The sequence below is a fragment of the Camelina sativa genome, chromosome 2 (genome assembly GCF_000633955.1).
Source record: "Camelina sativa cultivar DH55 chromosome 2, Cs, whole genome shotgun sequence".
Lineage (NCBI taxonomy): Eukaryota > Viridiplantae > Streptophyta > Magnoliopsida > Brassicales > Brassicaceae > Camelina > Camelina sativa.
The window spans coordinates 15850541-15868276 of record NC_025686.1 but is presented as its reverse complement, the minus strand read 5'-3'; the positions used below and the strand labels follow the sequence as shown (position 1 = coordinate 15868276).

The 17736-nt window shown below is 35.6% G+C and overlaps 3 protein-coding genes across 4 annotated transcripts in view; 2 read left to right on the top strand and 1 right to left on the bottom strand.

Moving 5' to 3' along the window:
- LOC104725998 (leucine-rich repeat receptor-like protein kinase TDR) lies at positions 1510–4817 on the top strand. Of its 2 annotated transcripts, none has more exons than XM_010444760.2 (2): positions 1510–4184; positions 4291–4817. In XM_010444760.2, exons 1-2 carry the CDS (start codon positions 1709–1711, stop codon positions 4593–4595), a joined length of 2781 nt encoding a protein of 926 aa, XP_010443062.1. In that variant the 5' UTR covers positions 1510–1708; the 3' UTR covers positions 4596–4817. The 2 variants fall into 2 exon arrangements, with proteins under 2 accessions (XP_010443062.1, XP_010443054.1); XM_010444752.2 differs by having other exon boundaries at positions 4288–4817.
- LOC104725987 (MAU2 chromatid cohesion factor homolog) lies at positions 8417–14049 on the bottom strand. The gene is made up of 12 exons (XM_010444740.2): positions 13766–14049; positions 12619–13143; positions 12421–12537; positions 10931–11429; positions 10613–10651; positions 10392–10513; positions 10046–10192; positions 9812–9901; positions 9598–9722; positions 9132–9337; positions 8916–9040; positions 8417–8823 (listed from the first exon to the last, which is right to left on the bottom strand). Exons 2-12 carry the CDS (start codon positions 13129–13131, stop codon positions 8629–8631), a joined length of 2178 nt encoding a protein of 725 aa, XP_010443042.1. The 5' UTR covers positions 13132–13143; positions 13766–14049; the 3' UTR covers positions 8417–8628.
- LOC104725976 (protein DYAD-like) overlaps positions 16950–17736 on the top strand; it is a 3676-nt gene continuing 2889 nt past the window's right edge. The window contains exons 1-2 of the mRNA XM_010444730.2: positions 16950–17216; positions 17550–17676. Coding sequence (XP_010443032.1) covers positions 17211–17216; positions 17550–17676 — 133 coding nt within the window. The 5' untranslated portion in view covers positions 16950–17210. The remainder of the gene's footprint in view (positions 17217–17549; positions 17677–17736) is intronic.

Below are 17736 nucleotides of genomic sequence, written 5' to 3'. Positions count from 1 at the left end.
TGTTACTAAAATTTGGTCTAATTTTGATATAGATTTGGTTAATTTGGTCAAGTATTAAAAATCTAATTTGGTCAAAGTTCAAAACATTTTGATACAGATTTGGTTAATTTGGTCAAGTATTAAAAATCTAATTTGGTCAAAGTTCAAAACATTTTGATATAGATTTGGTTAATTTGGTCAAAGTTTAAAACATTGATGGAGATCGAGATCTACGGCAACAGATGAATAAATTAATAAACATTTTTTATAAGGTTATTAACCACGGATCCTCCTAACCTAGTTGTTATATACGTATTTTTATCATATGCTAAATGGAATTTTTACATTATAGTTTCAAATATTAATATATGCAAATTAGTTTTAAAAATAAAACCATAAACTAAATTGTAGACTGTAATTGAATTATTAGCTTATTGCATCTTTCTAACTTATATAAATTAAAGAGTAACTCGTACGAATTTTTTTTCTTTCAAAAATATCATTTTTTGAAATGCCGCAAAAGTTTTATTTTTTTCTAAAATAGCAAAACAACACAAAAATTAATAAACGATGTAAAATACATTATTATGAGGGTAAACTTATTTGAGACTTGAGTAATTGAGTTGACTATTTTAGATTTAGGGTAAACTTATTATGAGGTATTGTAGGTGCTAAAAACCACAATTTAATGAACTTAGCTGATTAGGTAAGATCTGGGAGCAGACTTTTGGTGGAAATTAATAAAAACAACGAAAAAATGACGAAGTAGATTTGTATTAATGTTTTAGTCGGAAAAGTTACAATGTCGATTCACAATATCACAAGGCATTTATACTAACAAGACCTAACACCAATCTTTGGATCTCCTCCGGCGATCTCGCCTCGTCCTTCAATGATCTCCTCAACTTATCCTAGGATCTTCACCTTCGTTTGACTCGGCGTCCTTCCTAGTTCATTTTTTATTCTTGGGCTCGTCGCAGGCTCACCGTTACTCTTTACGACCCATTACTTAATAGGCTTCACTTACGAGTTTTAGATCGACAAAACTCAACACCAACATGTATTGTTTAAGTGTTTAGGATTTACTGTTTAGTTTTAAATGTTGAAAAATCTAGTTTTAATTTAATAATATTTTTAGTAAAAAATGTATTCTAATATTATTTTTCTGAAAATAAAACTAATAATAGTATTTTTGGAAGAAAAATTAATCTACTTATTTTAATTACATAGTTTTTACTTTTTGGTATTGTATATAGATTGAAAGTTTTTATATTTACTTGAAAGCACATACTCCTAAATTTAGGAAAAAAACAAAACTTAATTAGTAATATAAACTGTGAACACACACAATAGACAAAAAAACATGAATGATGATGATTTTACAGGTTGTAACATTTATTTATTAAATCAAGTAAAGATCAAATTTGTGATTTTTTTAACATTTATAATGAGAAAAAAAGAGAGAATCCAAGAAAACAAAAGAACTAAAAATATTGTAACGTATATAAAATATTTGAGAGCAATCAATGCACTCAGCTTTATCTCACTCAAAAGCAAAAGCACACTCCCCCATCAAAGTGTTTCTCACTTTTTCGTCTCTTTCCACTGTTTATAGAGATTTTGATTTTGATTTGCTAATCATCTTTTGTGTTTCTTTATCAGCTTTTATGCTTCCTCCCACAGATCTCTCACACTCTCTTCTTCTTCTTCTCTTCTTCTTTCAAGTGTAATGGAGTCTTCTAAGAAGTATAAACTCTGTTCTTGCTTTTATCTTTTCCTCTTCTTCTTCTTGACTTCTGTTGCAGCTGACCCTCAAACAGAATCTCTTCTCTCCTTAAAATCCCACCTCACCGACAATTCCAACAGCTTGAAAGACTGGTTCATCATCACTCCAGGAGTTTCCGACAAAGCTCTCGCATGTTGTTCTTGGTCTGGTGTCCGATGTAACCAAGCCTCGACCTCTGTTGTCTCCCTCGACCTCTCTTCCAAGAATCTTGCAGGAGATTTGCCAGGAAACGAGTTCCTCGTCTTCACTGACCTTCTTGAACTCAACATCAGCGACAACTCGTTTTCCGGCGAGTTTCCGGCTGAGATCTTCTTCAACTTGACTAATCTTCGAAGCCTTGACATCAGCCGGAACAACTTCTCCGGACCTTTCCCTGACGGTAACGGTAATGGCTCAAGTCTCAAGAATCTGATCTTTCTCGACGCCTTGAGCAATAGCTTCTCTGGTCCATTACCGATCCACCTCTCTCAGTTAGAAAATCTCAAAGTACTGAATCTTGCGGGTAGTTACTTCACAGGCTCGATTCCGAGTCAGTACGGTTCTTTCAAGAGTCTTGAGTTTCTTCATCTTGGTGGGAATTTGCTAAGTGGGCACATACCACAAGAGCTTGGTAATCTCACAACTCTCACTCACATGGAGATTGGGTATAACTCATACCAAGGAGTGATCCCTTGGCAAATAGGTTACCTGAGTGAGCTCAAGTACCTCGACATCGCTGGAGCTAATCTCTCTGGCTTCATACCAAAGCATTTCAGCAATCTCACAAAGCTTGAATCTTTGTTCCTCTTCAAGAACCATCTTTCTAAGGAAATACCATGGGAGCTTGGACAAATCACTTCTCTTGTTAACTTAGACCTCTCAGACAACCATCTCTCTGGAACCATACCAGAGAGTTTTGCAGGTTTCAAGAATCTCAGGCTATTGAATCTTATGTACAATGAAATGAGTGGGACTCTCCCTGAAGTAATTGCTCAGCTACCTTCTTTGGATACTCTCTTCATATGGAACAATTACTTTTCTGGTTCACTTCCAAAAAGCTTGGGGATGAACTCAAAGCTTAGATGGGTCGACGTTTCAACCAACAGTTTCCAAGGTGAAATCCCACAAGGTATTTGCTCAAGAGGTGTGCTTTACAAGCTCATGCTTTTCTCCAATAACTTCACTGGAACTCTACCTCAATCTCTCTCCAACTGTTCAACGCTAGTTCGTATCCGGCTTGAAGATAATTCATTCTCAGGTGTGATCCCTTTTAGCTTTAGCCAGCTTCCTGATATCTCATACATAGACCTCTCTAGAAACAGACTCACAGGAGGCATTCCTTTAGATATATCCAAAGCTACAAAGCTTGACTACTTCAATATCTCCAATAACCCTGAGCTAGGAGGCAAGCTTCCACCGCATATTTGGTCTGCGCCTCGTCTTCAGAACTTCTCTGCATCATCCTGCAGTATCTCTGGTCGTCTCCCTGAGTTTGCATCATGCAAATCAATCACTGTTATTGAATTGAGCAATAACAATATATCAGGGATGTTATCACCAACTGTTTCCACTTGTGGTTCTCTTCAGAAGATAGATTTAGCTGGAAACAGCATTACAGGTGGGATTCCTGAGAGACTCGCAAAGCTTCCACATTTAACTGGCTTGGATTTGTCACACAATAACTTGAGTGGTTCCATACCATCCGACAAAGTGTTTCAATCAATGGGGAAACATGCATATGAGGGCAATAAAAACCTATGTGGGGTTCCTCTTAAATCATGTTCAGCTTACAGCTCAAGGAAGCTTGTGTCTGTTGCGGTAGCTTGTCTAGTCTCTATTCTGCTAATCTTAGCTGCAACTTTGGCATTGTACTATATTCGTCAAAGAAGTCAAGGTCAATGGAAGATGGTGTCTTTTGCCGGACTCCCTCATTTCACAGCAGATGATGTTTTGAGGAGCTTTGGTTCACCTGAACCTACTGAATCAGTTCCAGCTTCAGTGAGCAAAGCAGTTCTGCCAACAGGAATAACAGTCATAGTGAGAAAAATCGAATTGCTAGACAAGAAGAAGAGTGTTGTTTTGAACGTTTTAACTCAGATGGGGAATGCAAGACACGTCAATCTAGTCAGGTTGCTAGGGTTTTGTTACAACAATCATCTTGTGTATGTGTTGTATGATAATAACCTGCATACCGAGACTCTAGCTGAGAAGATGAGGACAAAGAAGAAAGACTGGGCAACTAAGAAGAAGATCATCAATGGAGTTGCAAAGGGACTTTGCTTCCTTCACCATGAATGCTACCCTGCAATTCCTCATGGAGATGTGAGGTCGACTAATATATTATTTGATGATGATAAGATGGAGCCTTGCTTGGGTGAATTTGGGTTCAAATACATGCAACATTTGAACAAAGGGTTGGTGTCCTCAACTGCAAACACAGGTAATGAAACTCAAAATTCTCTTAGCACTAGTGTATATAGATAGATAGAAGTAGATCATGTGTACATCCTCCTTTGTTCTTCCTAACATTAGACTCTCTAAAGCAGATCAGATGAACGTAATAAGAGCGGAGCAGCAAAAGGATATATACAACTTTGGACAACTTATTTTGGAAGTCTTAACAAATGGTAAGCTGATGAATGCTGGTGGATTGATACAGAACAAGCCAAAGGATGTTCTTCTGCGAGAAGTATACACAGAAAGCGAAGTGAGTTCTAGTGATTTTAAACAAGGAGAAGTTAAAAGAGTTGTTGAGGTCGCACTTCTCTGCATAAGAAGTAACCAGTCTGGCCGTCCTTGCATGGAAGATGCACTCAAGTTCTTGTCTGAAGCAGATAATAGGTTTAAATAGGTAATAAGAACAATGTTAATATGCACATAGTTCCTCTTCCCCTATAGATATAGTAAAAGGGAATACTTATATATATCTAGTATGGTTTCTTTCTTTTATGGACAAGTGTGACTTCGTAGTTATTTTCTGGATCCTTGTGCAATAATGTTGTTCTTGTATTATTTATACATTCAAAAAAGGTATGGTCTCTGCAGTTTTAATATTTCTATGATTTGCTCATAATCTCCTTTTCTTTTCTAAACCATAATTATTTGTTTGCTTGAATACTGTGTAATCCATTTTACTTTTTCGTATTCCATCTCTACCAATGAGCAGTAAGAAGATCTATATCATGACCTTGAAATGTGACTTATAAATAAATCAAATAAATGACTTAAGACTGATGATGTAAACGCATGAGAATTGAATAAAAGAGAAAGAGGATGAACTTGTACTTGAATTCTTTTTGATGTTTTTATGAACCTTCTGATCTGTGGGCAAATCTTTGGTCAAATAGTTTTTTTTCCATATATATTCCAATACTGACCTTTATTTTTATTTTTATTTTGTTGTGTATCAAATAATTGTTTTTGTCAACAAGTAGTAGTATTTCCTATCATGATCTAATATGATAATATCCAACATACCATACCATAAAACCAAATTTCTTCTAGAAATACTATATTGCAACATAGAAGTAGTGAATTTCACACCATGATTTTGTTTTTGGGATTAAGCATAGACCATAATTTATTTTATCAGGAACAATTACATAATTTCCCAAAAGTCAATATCTATATCTTAATTAGTAAATGTTCTGAAAAAAATTAATGTTTCAATAATTTAAGTTTCACTATTGCCTTAAAATCTATATATACATTCTCAATAATATTTTCTTTTTTGTTCCTCTTTTTAGTTCTGAAAAAATCTATATACAAAATATTTAGAAATCAAAAAGTATGGGTGGTGATAGTATTTGTTTTTGATAGTGTTTTTGTTATTAGAATTTTAACCCTTAACATTTTGCACATAGAATGAGGATGGTTAGTAACGCTTTTTGTTTTCCATATCTAATTATATGAGTATGACAAATGGATGGATATGTACTTTTGTTTATTTATTACAAATTTATATTTTACAAATCACAATTGAAATGAAATACTACTAGCTTACATTTCCTATGAAATTTTGCAGGGAAACACAATGATGAAATCCCACCAGAAAAGAAAAATTGAATGTAAAATTTAAATGCTTACCTAAAACGCATAATATCTTAAATACCAAAAATATTATAATTAATTTAAATTTTAGATAGAGATACATAATATATTTTATTGTCTTGATCAAATTGGGAAACCTGCAACTCTCTCTTCTTCTGTGAAGCGAGAGTGTTCCCCCTAGACAAGACAAGGGTGGCTGCTTTAACTCATGATTCAGCTTGTTCAACCGTCTATAAGTCTCATAAACATTGTTCTTCTTCTTCTTCATCATTTCTTTCTCTTTTTTCTCAGTTTCAAAGGACAATATATCAGGAAAAAAAATCTTCAGTGTCCTTCTAAAAGCTATCCATCAGGAGATACTCACTTGGAGTCCCAAACCTAGGTTGATTTTTGAACAGTTTTGGTCTGCTTTGTCAACAAGGGGAGTTCAACAAATATTTCATTATCCCGATGTAGTGAATAGTAGAGTAAATTCGATTCAATCTTTTTCATATCTTCTGAGTTGCCGACTTGTAACCGAGGTCTAGCCGATCAGGTTTAATCTTGCACAAAAAATTTGGTCAAATAAATTTGATATAATTTATGAAATCTAAAACTTGTTTAACAAATTCTCTTGGAATTATCATGCAATTATGTGCATAGTGTTGGATGTCTTGTTAAATGATTTGAAACAAATTATGTATCTATATTATTGTTTAGAATTACTTTCTTAAATTAATTAGATAAGTATGTTTGAATATATATATTTCTAGAATCTTAAAAATTGTATCATACAATTTATAGTTTTATGTATTTTAGTTACAATAAACCTAACTATATAGAAAAATATTGAATTTGATATACTCAAATTATAAATAAAGTAGTAACTCATTTCTACCAAAAATAAATACTAACTCATTAATTAAAACAATAATAGAAAAGGTATGGGAGGCAACGTGTGCATATGTTGTTCAAATATGCATATGGTAGCATGATTTAAAAGGGATTGATATAGATGAAGTCAAGCATAATGTGGAAGAAGAAAAAGGCTGAAGAAACCAATCAAAAAATCAGAAAGGTGGTGGAAGCTTGGATTAGATTGGGAATGAAGAATGATGGGAATGACTTGAAGAACAATGTAGCATATTCATAATTACATTATAAATACATAAGATCCTTCTTCTTCTTATACTTACATATCATCATATCTTCTCCATACTCAAATTTTTTTTTTTAAGTATAAGCTCTTACATACTTAAATGAGGAGGAGGTGGAATCAAAACCTTAGGATTTAGTACTATTACTATCACGTACTGCTCTTCTTCAAGTTTCTTGTCTTACATACACATATCTCTCGATCCTTTTTAAATGTTTTACATTAATAAAAAATTTCTTTTAAAACAAATAAAAGCTTTGAAAAGTCAATTGGTGAAAACGTTATATTAACGAATGGATTTGGTATAATTTAACTGAGGTTGCAATTATTTGATTTAAGTTACTTAATTTAGATATACAACATTATGTCATCCGATTTGTGTATCTTTTTATAGTATTCCATCATCATCATATGGATTTCAAGTTGTCGTTGTATCCTAAACCCTAAATCTCTTGAACCTGCAAATTCTGTTAATATCCACATGACTATGAATTGGATTTGATGTGTTGCTATTACCACATTTATGGTCATGAGTTATGGATTTGATAACAACTTTGATGTGTTACTAATACTCACATTTATGGTCATGTGTTACTAGTACCAACAAATTTTATTGGTATTCACATGACCACGAATATATGTATTTGATGTTGTCGTTGTATCCTAAACCCTAAATCTTTAGAACCCACAAATTCTATTGGTATCCACATGACCACGAATATATGTATTTGATGTTGTCGTTGTATCCTAAACCCTAAATCTTTAGAACCCACAAATTCTATTGGTATCCACATGACCACGAATATATGTATTTGATGTTGTCGTTGTATCCTAAACCCTAAATCTTTAGAACCCACAAATTCTATTGGTATCCACATGACCACGAATATATGTATTTGATGTTGTCGTTGTATCCTAAACCCTAAATCTTTAGAACCCACAAATTCTATTGGTATCCACATGACCACGAATATATGGATTTGATATTGAGCAAATCATAGAAAGATAAACGAAATGAAGATTGTTATGAGCAAATCATAGAAAGATAAACGAAATATTTCTATGTATAAGTGTGCCATCTAAATGAAATGAAGATTGCAAATTCATAGCTTTATTATACACAGACTTACTTGGTTTATGCAAGCACCGATTAAGAATACACAGCTTGCTTGATTGTGTATAGCCAGTGGACATCGAAGCAGTTCTGCTTTTTGGCAAGTGAATATGCTTTGTGCCATTCCTAACCATACCTCCGAAGAGAGTGTGCAAAGAAGAAAACACTCAGATGCTTGCTAAGCATACTGCAGCTTCCACTGAAAGATGGTGTTATGCTTATGTTAAACCCACCATATGCATAGAGCAAGCATGGGTGTGATCTATCTAGCTTGATATCTTTTTTCGCAACAACAAACATTAGATCTGTGTTCCATACTTGTTGGGATAGAACAGCTACATAGCGGAGCAAAGCAAAAGTCTGCTATCAGATATATGTCGGATAAAACACACTTGATAAAAAGCATTTAGCTGGTGCTGCGTATTAATGTTCCATATATTACAAATTAACGACCCCTTAACCAAACTTAATAGATTAGAAACACTGACTAACTTAGAAGGTCCTCTGACTACACGAGTTCCTTTTTAATCAACACATCTACACAACTCACACTTAATATAAAAACCGTTAGGTACTCTCCGTTAGTTACACCCTTCGTTTTCCCCATCTTTTTCCGGTGTCTAAACCAACCAGCCTTGAAGATGATTGAGCAGGTGATAGACCTTCTACACCAACAGACTCTGGAATGTCCAGATTCGCTTGCATTGATTGCCCAGAAGCTACTAGTGAATGTCCCTGTGCATCGTCGACCTGAAGCAATTGTATCCTAGCTTTCGCGATCTGTAAGCAGTAAACAAGCAGATTGTGTTATATAAATTTAAGATATATCTTATTGCAATAACACACAGAAGAGAGATCATTTTGGTCTTCACCAGTTCAATGTGATGAATGGATCCACGCGCTTCAGCAAGTCTACTCTGCAACTCAACCCATCTCTTTTGCCGGAATTCTTCGTTCTCCATTTCGTTCCCTTTCTCACCCAACTGCTGATAAAGAGCTGCAATCACCAAATCAGATGTTTTGCTCAGAGCCTTGGTCATACTTTATTTAAAAACACAATTCTTTTTCGACAAAATTCTAATAATAACCTGTGAAGATGGATACAATCCATAGCTGAGTTGGGAGATCATAGAGTTTCTTCGCAAGTGTAAGGGAGGAACGCAGGATCTCTCTGGCTTGTACGGTGTCATGCAAAGAAAGAGCTAAATTTCCCAGGAGTGTCAAATACTGTGCAACTAGCTGCAGGTTACCCATATGATTATGTGCGATCTGCAAACCCTTGGCAAGACGATTTCTGCATTGATATCATACATTACATTGGAGCATTAAATCATATCTTCACATACTATGAATTTAGTGAATATTCTTGACATAGTTTTTTCTCTTTCTATGAGCACAGACAAGGCGCATCATCCTACTCTAATATGGTTTTCTACAATCATTATCATTGGAGACAAAAAAAGGGTAGGGGCATCAACATCTGAGACAAAAACCAATGCGCAAGTGTATTCACAAAGCAAACCACCTTTGACAAACTGAGAAGTGAGCACATACCTTGCTTCCTGTAGATCTTGTTGCTTCATCAGGAGGAGACCGTATGCGAAGAGAATACTAGCTTCCTCTCGAACACCAGATAGTGAATTTGTCATTCCATTGAGTGGTCCGATTAAATCCAGTGCCTGAAGAAAAATCAGAGGTTTTAAAGCAGCCTTCTTAAGCTCACGGCAATATAGTAAAGCAAGTATAAACATCCATGAAAATTTCAAACCTTAGATGATGATTCAGCATCTCCAATAGTAAGGTAAGAAACAGCTGCAAAAGCTTGACATGACGCTTGCATTGACGTACTCCCTGTCAGCTGAAATAACAGTTTATATTTGAAATCATCATGGGCAGCAAAAAGGAAAATAGTTTGACCAATATCAAATAGGCACATAAAACACCTCATTCCAAAAACTATACATGAGATTATCTATCATATACATGAGTTTATAAATTTTACCTTGGTCGCTTCAATACAATGGAAAGCAGCTTCATCGTAGCAACCAACAGAATGAGAATATTGCCCTCTGAGCATCTCAATCACACACTCAGAAGCTTGCAAAATCGTTGGAAATCGAGTAAACAAATTTTTCATCTCAACTAAAGCCTGCACAAACGATACTTAAGAGTAAAATTTTCCTTCAAGAAAGCATGATGCTAGAGAAGACCACTAATAGGGCCTAATGTGAGGGGAACTTGATCCATTATGCATACAGAGTTGGTTAACTCAGATAAATAATTATATAACAGTGGCGTGGTGAAGGGAGGCAACAAGAAATATAGAAAAAAAAAAACCGATGATCTACCTCTTCTGCTTCGACATAATCAGACCTTGTAAGTTCCAAAGCCACTCTATTCTCAAGGAACTGCATCTGTAGAATAAGAAAAATCGTAGACATCCAGATAGCTGTGCGCCGCAAATCAGTTTCTGCCGAGAGAGAGGAAACACGAAAAATAAAATGTGAGCTTCAACATTAAGAACTGTTGCTTGAACTAAGTGTAGGTAAAATAGAGAAGTAGATTGAACCTCTAACTTCGTCAGTAATTCCGAGCTTGATCAGTTCATCTGCATAAAACATAGCAAACACACAACATGTCATGCCATGAGATGGAATCCCCTAATCTTCTTAGTTGCATCCTAAGAAGCAGATGGCTAATTTCCTCACAGAAGCCACATGAACTAAGAGAATGGAACACTAATTACACCGATTCAATTCTGAGGCAAAGTTTTCTGGTCAGTTCAGTGTAACAAGAGAAAGAAAGTATCTGGTGCTGATAAAATGCAATAGTAGGAAGTGAATTAATAGATAATGGGAACTTCAAGTGATAAGGATAACAGGACAACCTTGAATGATCTGCAATCCAGACTCAATACGTTTTGAACACTCTTTAAAGAGTCCCTTTGGACGTCCCGATATGACTACCATAAGATGGACCAAAGCATAGATGGCACTTTTTGGCAGCCACTCTCCATCAATTGGAGATGGTGAAAGAAGTAGCCTCTCTGTCCATCCATGATCTGTGTTGCCAAAGTATGCAGACTCCAGAGACTTATCAGTGGTCGAAGATGGAGATAATGCGTTTACACGTTCTTGAAGCTGAGATTGTCTTGCAGAGAGAGCCGACCTTTCTCTGGAGGGAAGATCGTAGCTGGAGAGACTATGGTTTACTGAACTCAGCTCATTCAGAAGTTGCTGGATCTCCTGCATTTTATGAGAATGAGCATTCATGGCCTGGTCTAAGCGGTCGACATGGTGCTGAGCGTTCTTATAATCACAGAGCCTGAGGCGATAGAAAACATGTAACATCTCATTGTAGAAGAACAAACCAGGGCAGCGATCAGTCTACAAATGAAACGGAAATTAGCTGATGCAGGACAAAACCAAGCAAGCGGAAGTGAAATGAGCGAAGAATAACATACCTTGTCTGAAGAAATGGTCTGCCAGATCTCATCGCATCGCTGAACAGCCTTTTCTACTGAATAATCATCCGTCCATTGTATGATATGAACGTGAAGCATGGAAGCTGTGAAGAACATCTGATTGCAGTACAAACTCAAAATAATTAACAACAAAGATCACCTGAACCTCAAACACAAAAATAAACAAGAGACTATCTACCTGGAGCTCAGTAAAACATATTTGTGAAGCAGAGAAAAAACCAGACTCGAGAGCAGAGAGAGAAGAAGAGAAATCGCTTTCGTTAATGAACGTGTTAGCGAGCTGAGAGTTGAAATTGCAAGACCAGAGGCAGGCAGAAACATCTTGAGGGACAGAAGATGCGAGTTCGAGAGCCTTGAGGAGAAGGTTGCGTTGAGGAGGGAATGAACCAAGGAGGTGATAACAGCGGCTGAGCAAGCTATAAGTCCGGAATTTGAGATCATAGGAGGAAGGGATAGACTTAAGGAGAAGAAGAGAGCGCTCAAGATGAGACTTGGCATGGTGGACATTGTGAGAGTAACGGAGTAGAAGAGAAGAGACACGTAGGCGAGACTTGACTTCAACAAGAGGAAGGAAAGAGATCTGACTCTGGCNGGGAAGATCGTAGCTGGAGAGACTATGGTTTACTGAACTCAGCTCATTCAGAAGTTGCTGGATCTCCTGCATTTTATGAGAATGAGCATTCATGGCCTGGTCTAAGCGGTCGACATGGTGCTGAGCGTTCTTATAATCACAGAGCCTGAGGCGATAGAAAACATGCAACATCTCATTGTAGAAGAACAAACCAGGGCAGCGATCAGTCTACAAATGAAACGGAAATTAGCTGATGCAGGACAAACCAAGCAAGCAGAAGTGAAATGAGCAAAGAATAGATTTTGGATATACAGTAACATACCTTGTCTGAAGAAATGGTCTGCCAGATCTCATCGCATCGCTGAACAGCCTTTTCTACTGAATAATCATCGGTCCATTGTATGATATGAACGTGAAGCATGGAAGCTGTGAAGAACATCTGATTGCAGTACAGACTCAAATAATTAACAACAACGATCACCTGAACCTCAAACGCAAAAATAAACAAGAGACAATCTACCTGGAGCTCAGTAAAACATATTTGCGAAGCAGAGAAAAAACCAGACTCGAGAGCAGAGAGAGAAGAAGAGAAATCGCTTTCGTTAATGAACGTGTTAGCGAGCTGAGAGTTGAAATTGCAAGACCAAAGGCAGGCAGAAACATCTTGAGGGGCAGAAGATGCGAGTTCGAGAGCCTTGAGGAGAAGGTTGCGTTGAGGAGGGAACGAACCAAGGAGGTGATAACAGTGGCTGAGCAAGCTATAAGTCTGGAATTTGAGATCGTAGGAGGAAGGAATAGACTTAAGGAGAAGAAGAGAGCGCTCGAGATGAGACTTGGCATGGTTGACATTGTGAGAGTAACGGAGTAGAAGAGAAGAGACACGGAGGCGAGACTTGACTTCAACAAGAGGAAGGAAAGAGATCTGACTCTGGCAGATGGCTTCCAAGCACTTTATGGTTTTTCCAATCTCACCAAGCTTCTGGTGGTGATCCGCTAGTCCCCACAGCCCTTCCGCCACTGCAGAACCTTCCATAGCTTTCTGCCACTGATCGAGAAAGAAGTCAAAGATAAAACTCATAAAAATCAATAAATCCAAAACATGCCAAGATGTTTGCAAAAGAAAGTATCACATAACAATGATCAGAAATCATAAGCTCTAGGAAACGTACAAAGAATTTGGCAATGTGAGATTGTATCACAATGATTACGGCAATAGAAATAAATGTCGAAAAAACTACGATTTCGACAGAATAACATATAGTGAGTGACCAACACAACACACACTTGAGATGATGAAAGAAATCACAAAGAGTCACCTAAAAAAAGCTCCTTAAACACAGGCCTAGAAGCAGAGTAGACCAAAATCAAAGCCAAAACACTAATTAGCAGAGCCCCAACCACAAGAGAGCTAGCTAAACTGCAAATGCTCACACTGTTTCTGCGCTTGGAAACCCAAACAGAAGAATTAGCTCACATGTAAAAAAGTTTTCTACTTTTGCTCATTACAAATTGCCCAAAACACTTTCAGGAGTTTTATCGAACAATAGGTATACACACCAAAAAAGACCCAATCTTTGAGCTTAAAGCTATAAAATTGAGCATCATAAGTTCATAACTCAAACTGATCCGAACCTTAAACCCTATCGAAAGCATTAGAAAACACATACCACGTTCTCGGTGACCTAGGCCCGTGAATTGGGTCGTAGGTTAACCAGTGTGGAAATCCCGGGTTCGACCGGTTTTTGCTATCGGAATATTGGGCTCGTCGACATTTGTTTGGTTTGAACAGTGTATTTGTTTAACTTCAGATCGGGCAAGTACAAAGCCTAAGCGCTTTCTGCAATCGAAACACGGCGAAATATGTACTTTGGTTGTTGCGTGACTTGAGCTCTTTGGTCCGGAGACGGTGGAAGACGACAAAGGACTGACCTTTCTGTTTCTCTGGGCGATCGAAAACTCACTATCCGACCCGTTTTGAAGGTATCCAGACCCGTTTCTGTTGATTCATCTCATAATCGGATCCCCCAATTTTCTCAGCTGGATTTGGCCCATTTAGGCCCTGTTTACGTTTTTTTCTTAGTTATTCTATTTTAGCTTCTTGCATTAAATTTGATTTTTCTTAAAACTATTTTTAGTAAAAATTTCAAACAATTAGAAAATGTTCATTTTCTAGTTAAATAGTATAATAATTAATCTGACAAACATATAGAAAATGTTTGAAATTTTTTTTTTTTAGTTGGTGTTAACAGTTTTGACTATGCATGGGAATTAGGAATTTTGAGTGTAAATCCATCTTTTTCGAACACAAAAAAAAAAAAAAAAAAATTATGCATCGTTTTCCTTTGGCTGGTTATCATAATTGAATGTTTCTTTCTCTACATCCACATAACGACTAGTCATTAGATAAACCGGGCGACTGATCTTTGTGATCCATTTTAACGTCCCATATCCTAGCCACCATTGAAGGATCAGGAGTTCAGTACTCACGAGGCAGGATTAAACCGGATCTGAAAAGTGAAAAGGAGGCGTTCGAACCGGGTCTGATACCAAAATGTGCATAAATCAAAAACTATATGTGTATGCACCCTTTGTTGAAAATTGAAATTAGTCATTTACAACAAGAACTTTAATCGTATAACCAAGGTTCTTAAAATAATAGTATTTGGCAAGTGTTATGCTACGTTATCCGGACGTCATGAAGACAATAATCTAAATTGAATAAATATAGCACAGTCTAAAGCTCCAAATTATCAGTATTCTTGTTATTATTATTATTTTTTTTTTTACAAAAAGTATAACAAAAGACGATTTTCTTTTACAATAGTAGTCTCTATCTAAGATTTGTAAGTAGAAATCACTAATAACTAATTAGTACATGCACATCTCTCAGACGAGATCTTACCTAGTGGATATTGTTAAATTACCAACCAATCAGAACCATCAAGCTTATTACTAGTTATTAGTACTTGTTATTATTGCGTTAAATACAATTATACACTATAATCTATCATTTACATAATGTTAGCTTATTTCACAAAAAAAAAAAATACAGATTCAGCTCAACAAAGAAAGCTACACATTCACTCTTAATTAATGTACTAGATTAGTACCCGTGCTATAGCACGGATTAAATTTTATTTTATACGACAAATTTAAATATTTTTATTTGATATATTTTTTAGCATTAAACAATATCATCATATAACTTTGATATTTTACATTTAAACCGAATTATAAGTTTATCTTATTTTATCATAAAACTAACTACATTTTAATTGGTGAATAATAATAGAATATGTAAATAAGATATGATTTGTTTCTGAGGAAAGAAGTACATATAACTTTAAATTGTGATATTACAAATAATAACTTTTAGATATGATATTTATTAAAATGACAAAATGTAAACCCTATAAATTTTGATTACCAGTGAAGTGACCTTAGTGCAGTGGCAGGAGGTAAGTCCATTTGTAGAAGGCACTATCACACCCGGGATCGAGTCCCGGCTCCTACGAATGTAGGAATTTGGCTAATAGGCCGGCCAGTTGTGACCTAATGTTTGAAAAAAAAAAAATCTTGATTACCAAGCGAACCCTATAAATCTCGATTATCAAGCAAACCCTATAAATCTCGATCTCGAATCTCGATTATCAAGCAAACCCACAAAGGTAAATTATACAAATGATACACTTAAATACAACTAAAATGATTGATGTTTTAATTTTATAACCAATTAATGACTCATATATCTATTATATAGCCTAAAAAAAATTATGTACTGACTGGACTCATATATCTATTATAAAAAGTTGTGTAGACTATGTGTAAGTGGTATTTTTAATTTTGAATATTTTTGACCGTCAAAGGGGTCTCTAGAGTTAATCCTATTTAAGTCGGGAGATATTTAAATTTGTTAAATTTCCTTAAACAATATATATAAGTAGGATATATATTGTTAGGTAAGATCGAAATATTGTTTAGTTTAATAAAAATCACAGTTTTTATGTTTAGGGTTACCGAACTTGGAAGATTTCTCGAGTTAAAATATTTTGTTTCATTTGTGTATATCATCTTTTATTCCTTCAAATGCTATTATTATTTCCGATTAGGTTTAAAGTGGATTCATTGCTATTGTTATTATTAATAATTAATTATGAATAATTAAATAAATAAGCGATATAAGATCTAACAGTAATCAAAGTAGACCCGTAAATATCAAAATATTATTAAATGTTATACTTAAATTATTAATATGTCAATTCTATAACCAACTAATGACCTATATAACTATTATATGGTCTACCAAAAATAAGTCATGTACTTCCCTTTTATTAAAAAGGGGATAAGTGGTCGATACATACACATTAGAGACACTAATGCTTAAACGATTAAGAAAAAAAACGAATTAAATGTGAATAAAAGAACATGTGAATTCATACTATTTCATCCCAACAAAATGTCGTTAACGGAGTAAATTAATCAAAACCGTTAAACAAAAATAATTCGATATCCTCACGTGCGTAGTAGTCGGTCCCGACGCTAGTAACAGCATCTTACCACCGTTAAAAAAGCTCTACATTTTGAAAATATTCCACGTGGCGTAAATCTGTTGTATCACTAGGTGTTCTTTTTTGTAGACGATTATTGCTTACAAACCCAATTCCGCGAACGAAAGAGAGAACGAACGCACAGTTTATGAGACGGTTTGAGGGCAAATCTGTCCAACTTGCTGCGAAAGGAAACTAATCATCACGTGACATGCACACACACACGTAATATATCACTCTCACACACTCACACAAGACGTCACAATACTCTCTCTCTCTCACTTCATTAAATGTATAAAGACACTGCAGATATCATTAAATGTGGCATTTTTTCAAAACCTTTGCTTTTTCCACTTTTTTGCTCCTTCCTTCCTTCCTCCATAGCTCTGACAAAAGCTCTCTGCAGATAAAAAAAAAACTTCAGATATTTTCTGGGTTTATGTATTCACAGTTTATATCTCCATTCATACTCACTGATTCAGGTTTTTTTTTTTTTTCGTTGCTGATTTTTTTTTTTTAAGATTCGGCGAGAGTGGAGAAGATCATCGAAGAGAAAACAAAAATCATGAGCGTAAGTTCGATCTCTCTCTTTCTCTGTGATTTTTTTTTCTCTTTTTGCTGAGTCTCTCTATCAGTCTCTCATGAACGGTAGAAGAAAATAAAATCATCACGGTTTGATTCTGTGTTTCCTATGTGTCTCCCACGCGCGTACCAAAAAAGCGCGTGTGTATTCTTGTTATACTCTCTCGCAGAGTCGGCTTGTTTTCAAAATATATAGTCGTCTTCAGTCTTCACAGTCCTTAACCATTTCCATTTTTTTGATTCATCATTAAAAAGTAGAAAAAAAAAAAAAGTGAAAACCTCTCTCTGTGAGTAATTTTATACTTTGTTTCTTCTTCTAAAGGGAACGATGTTTGTGAAACGGAATCCGATTAGAGAAGCCACCGCCGGAAAAAACTCTTCGCCGTCGTCACCGACTTCGAATGGTAAAAACCAGTTCTGCTTAAAAGCTATCGTTTCTCCATTTTTGTTGATTTTTTCTCGCTTTTTTTTTCTTCTAATTCCAGCTCTTTTTTTTTTTTTTTTTTTTT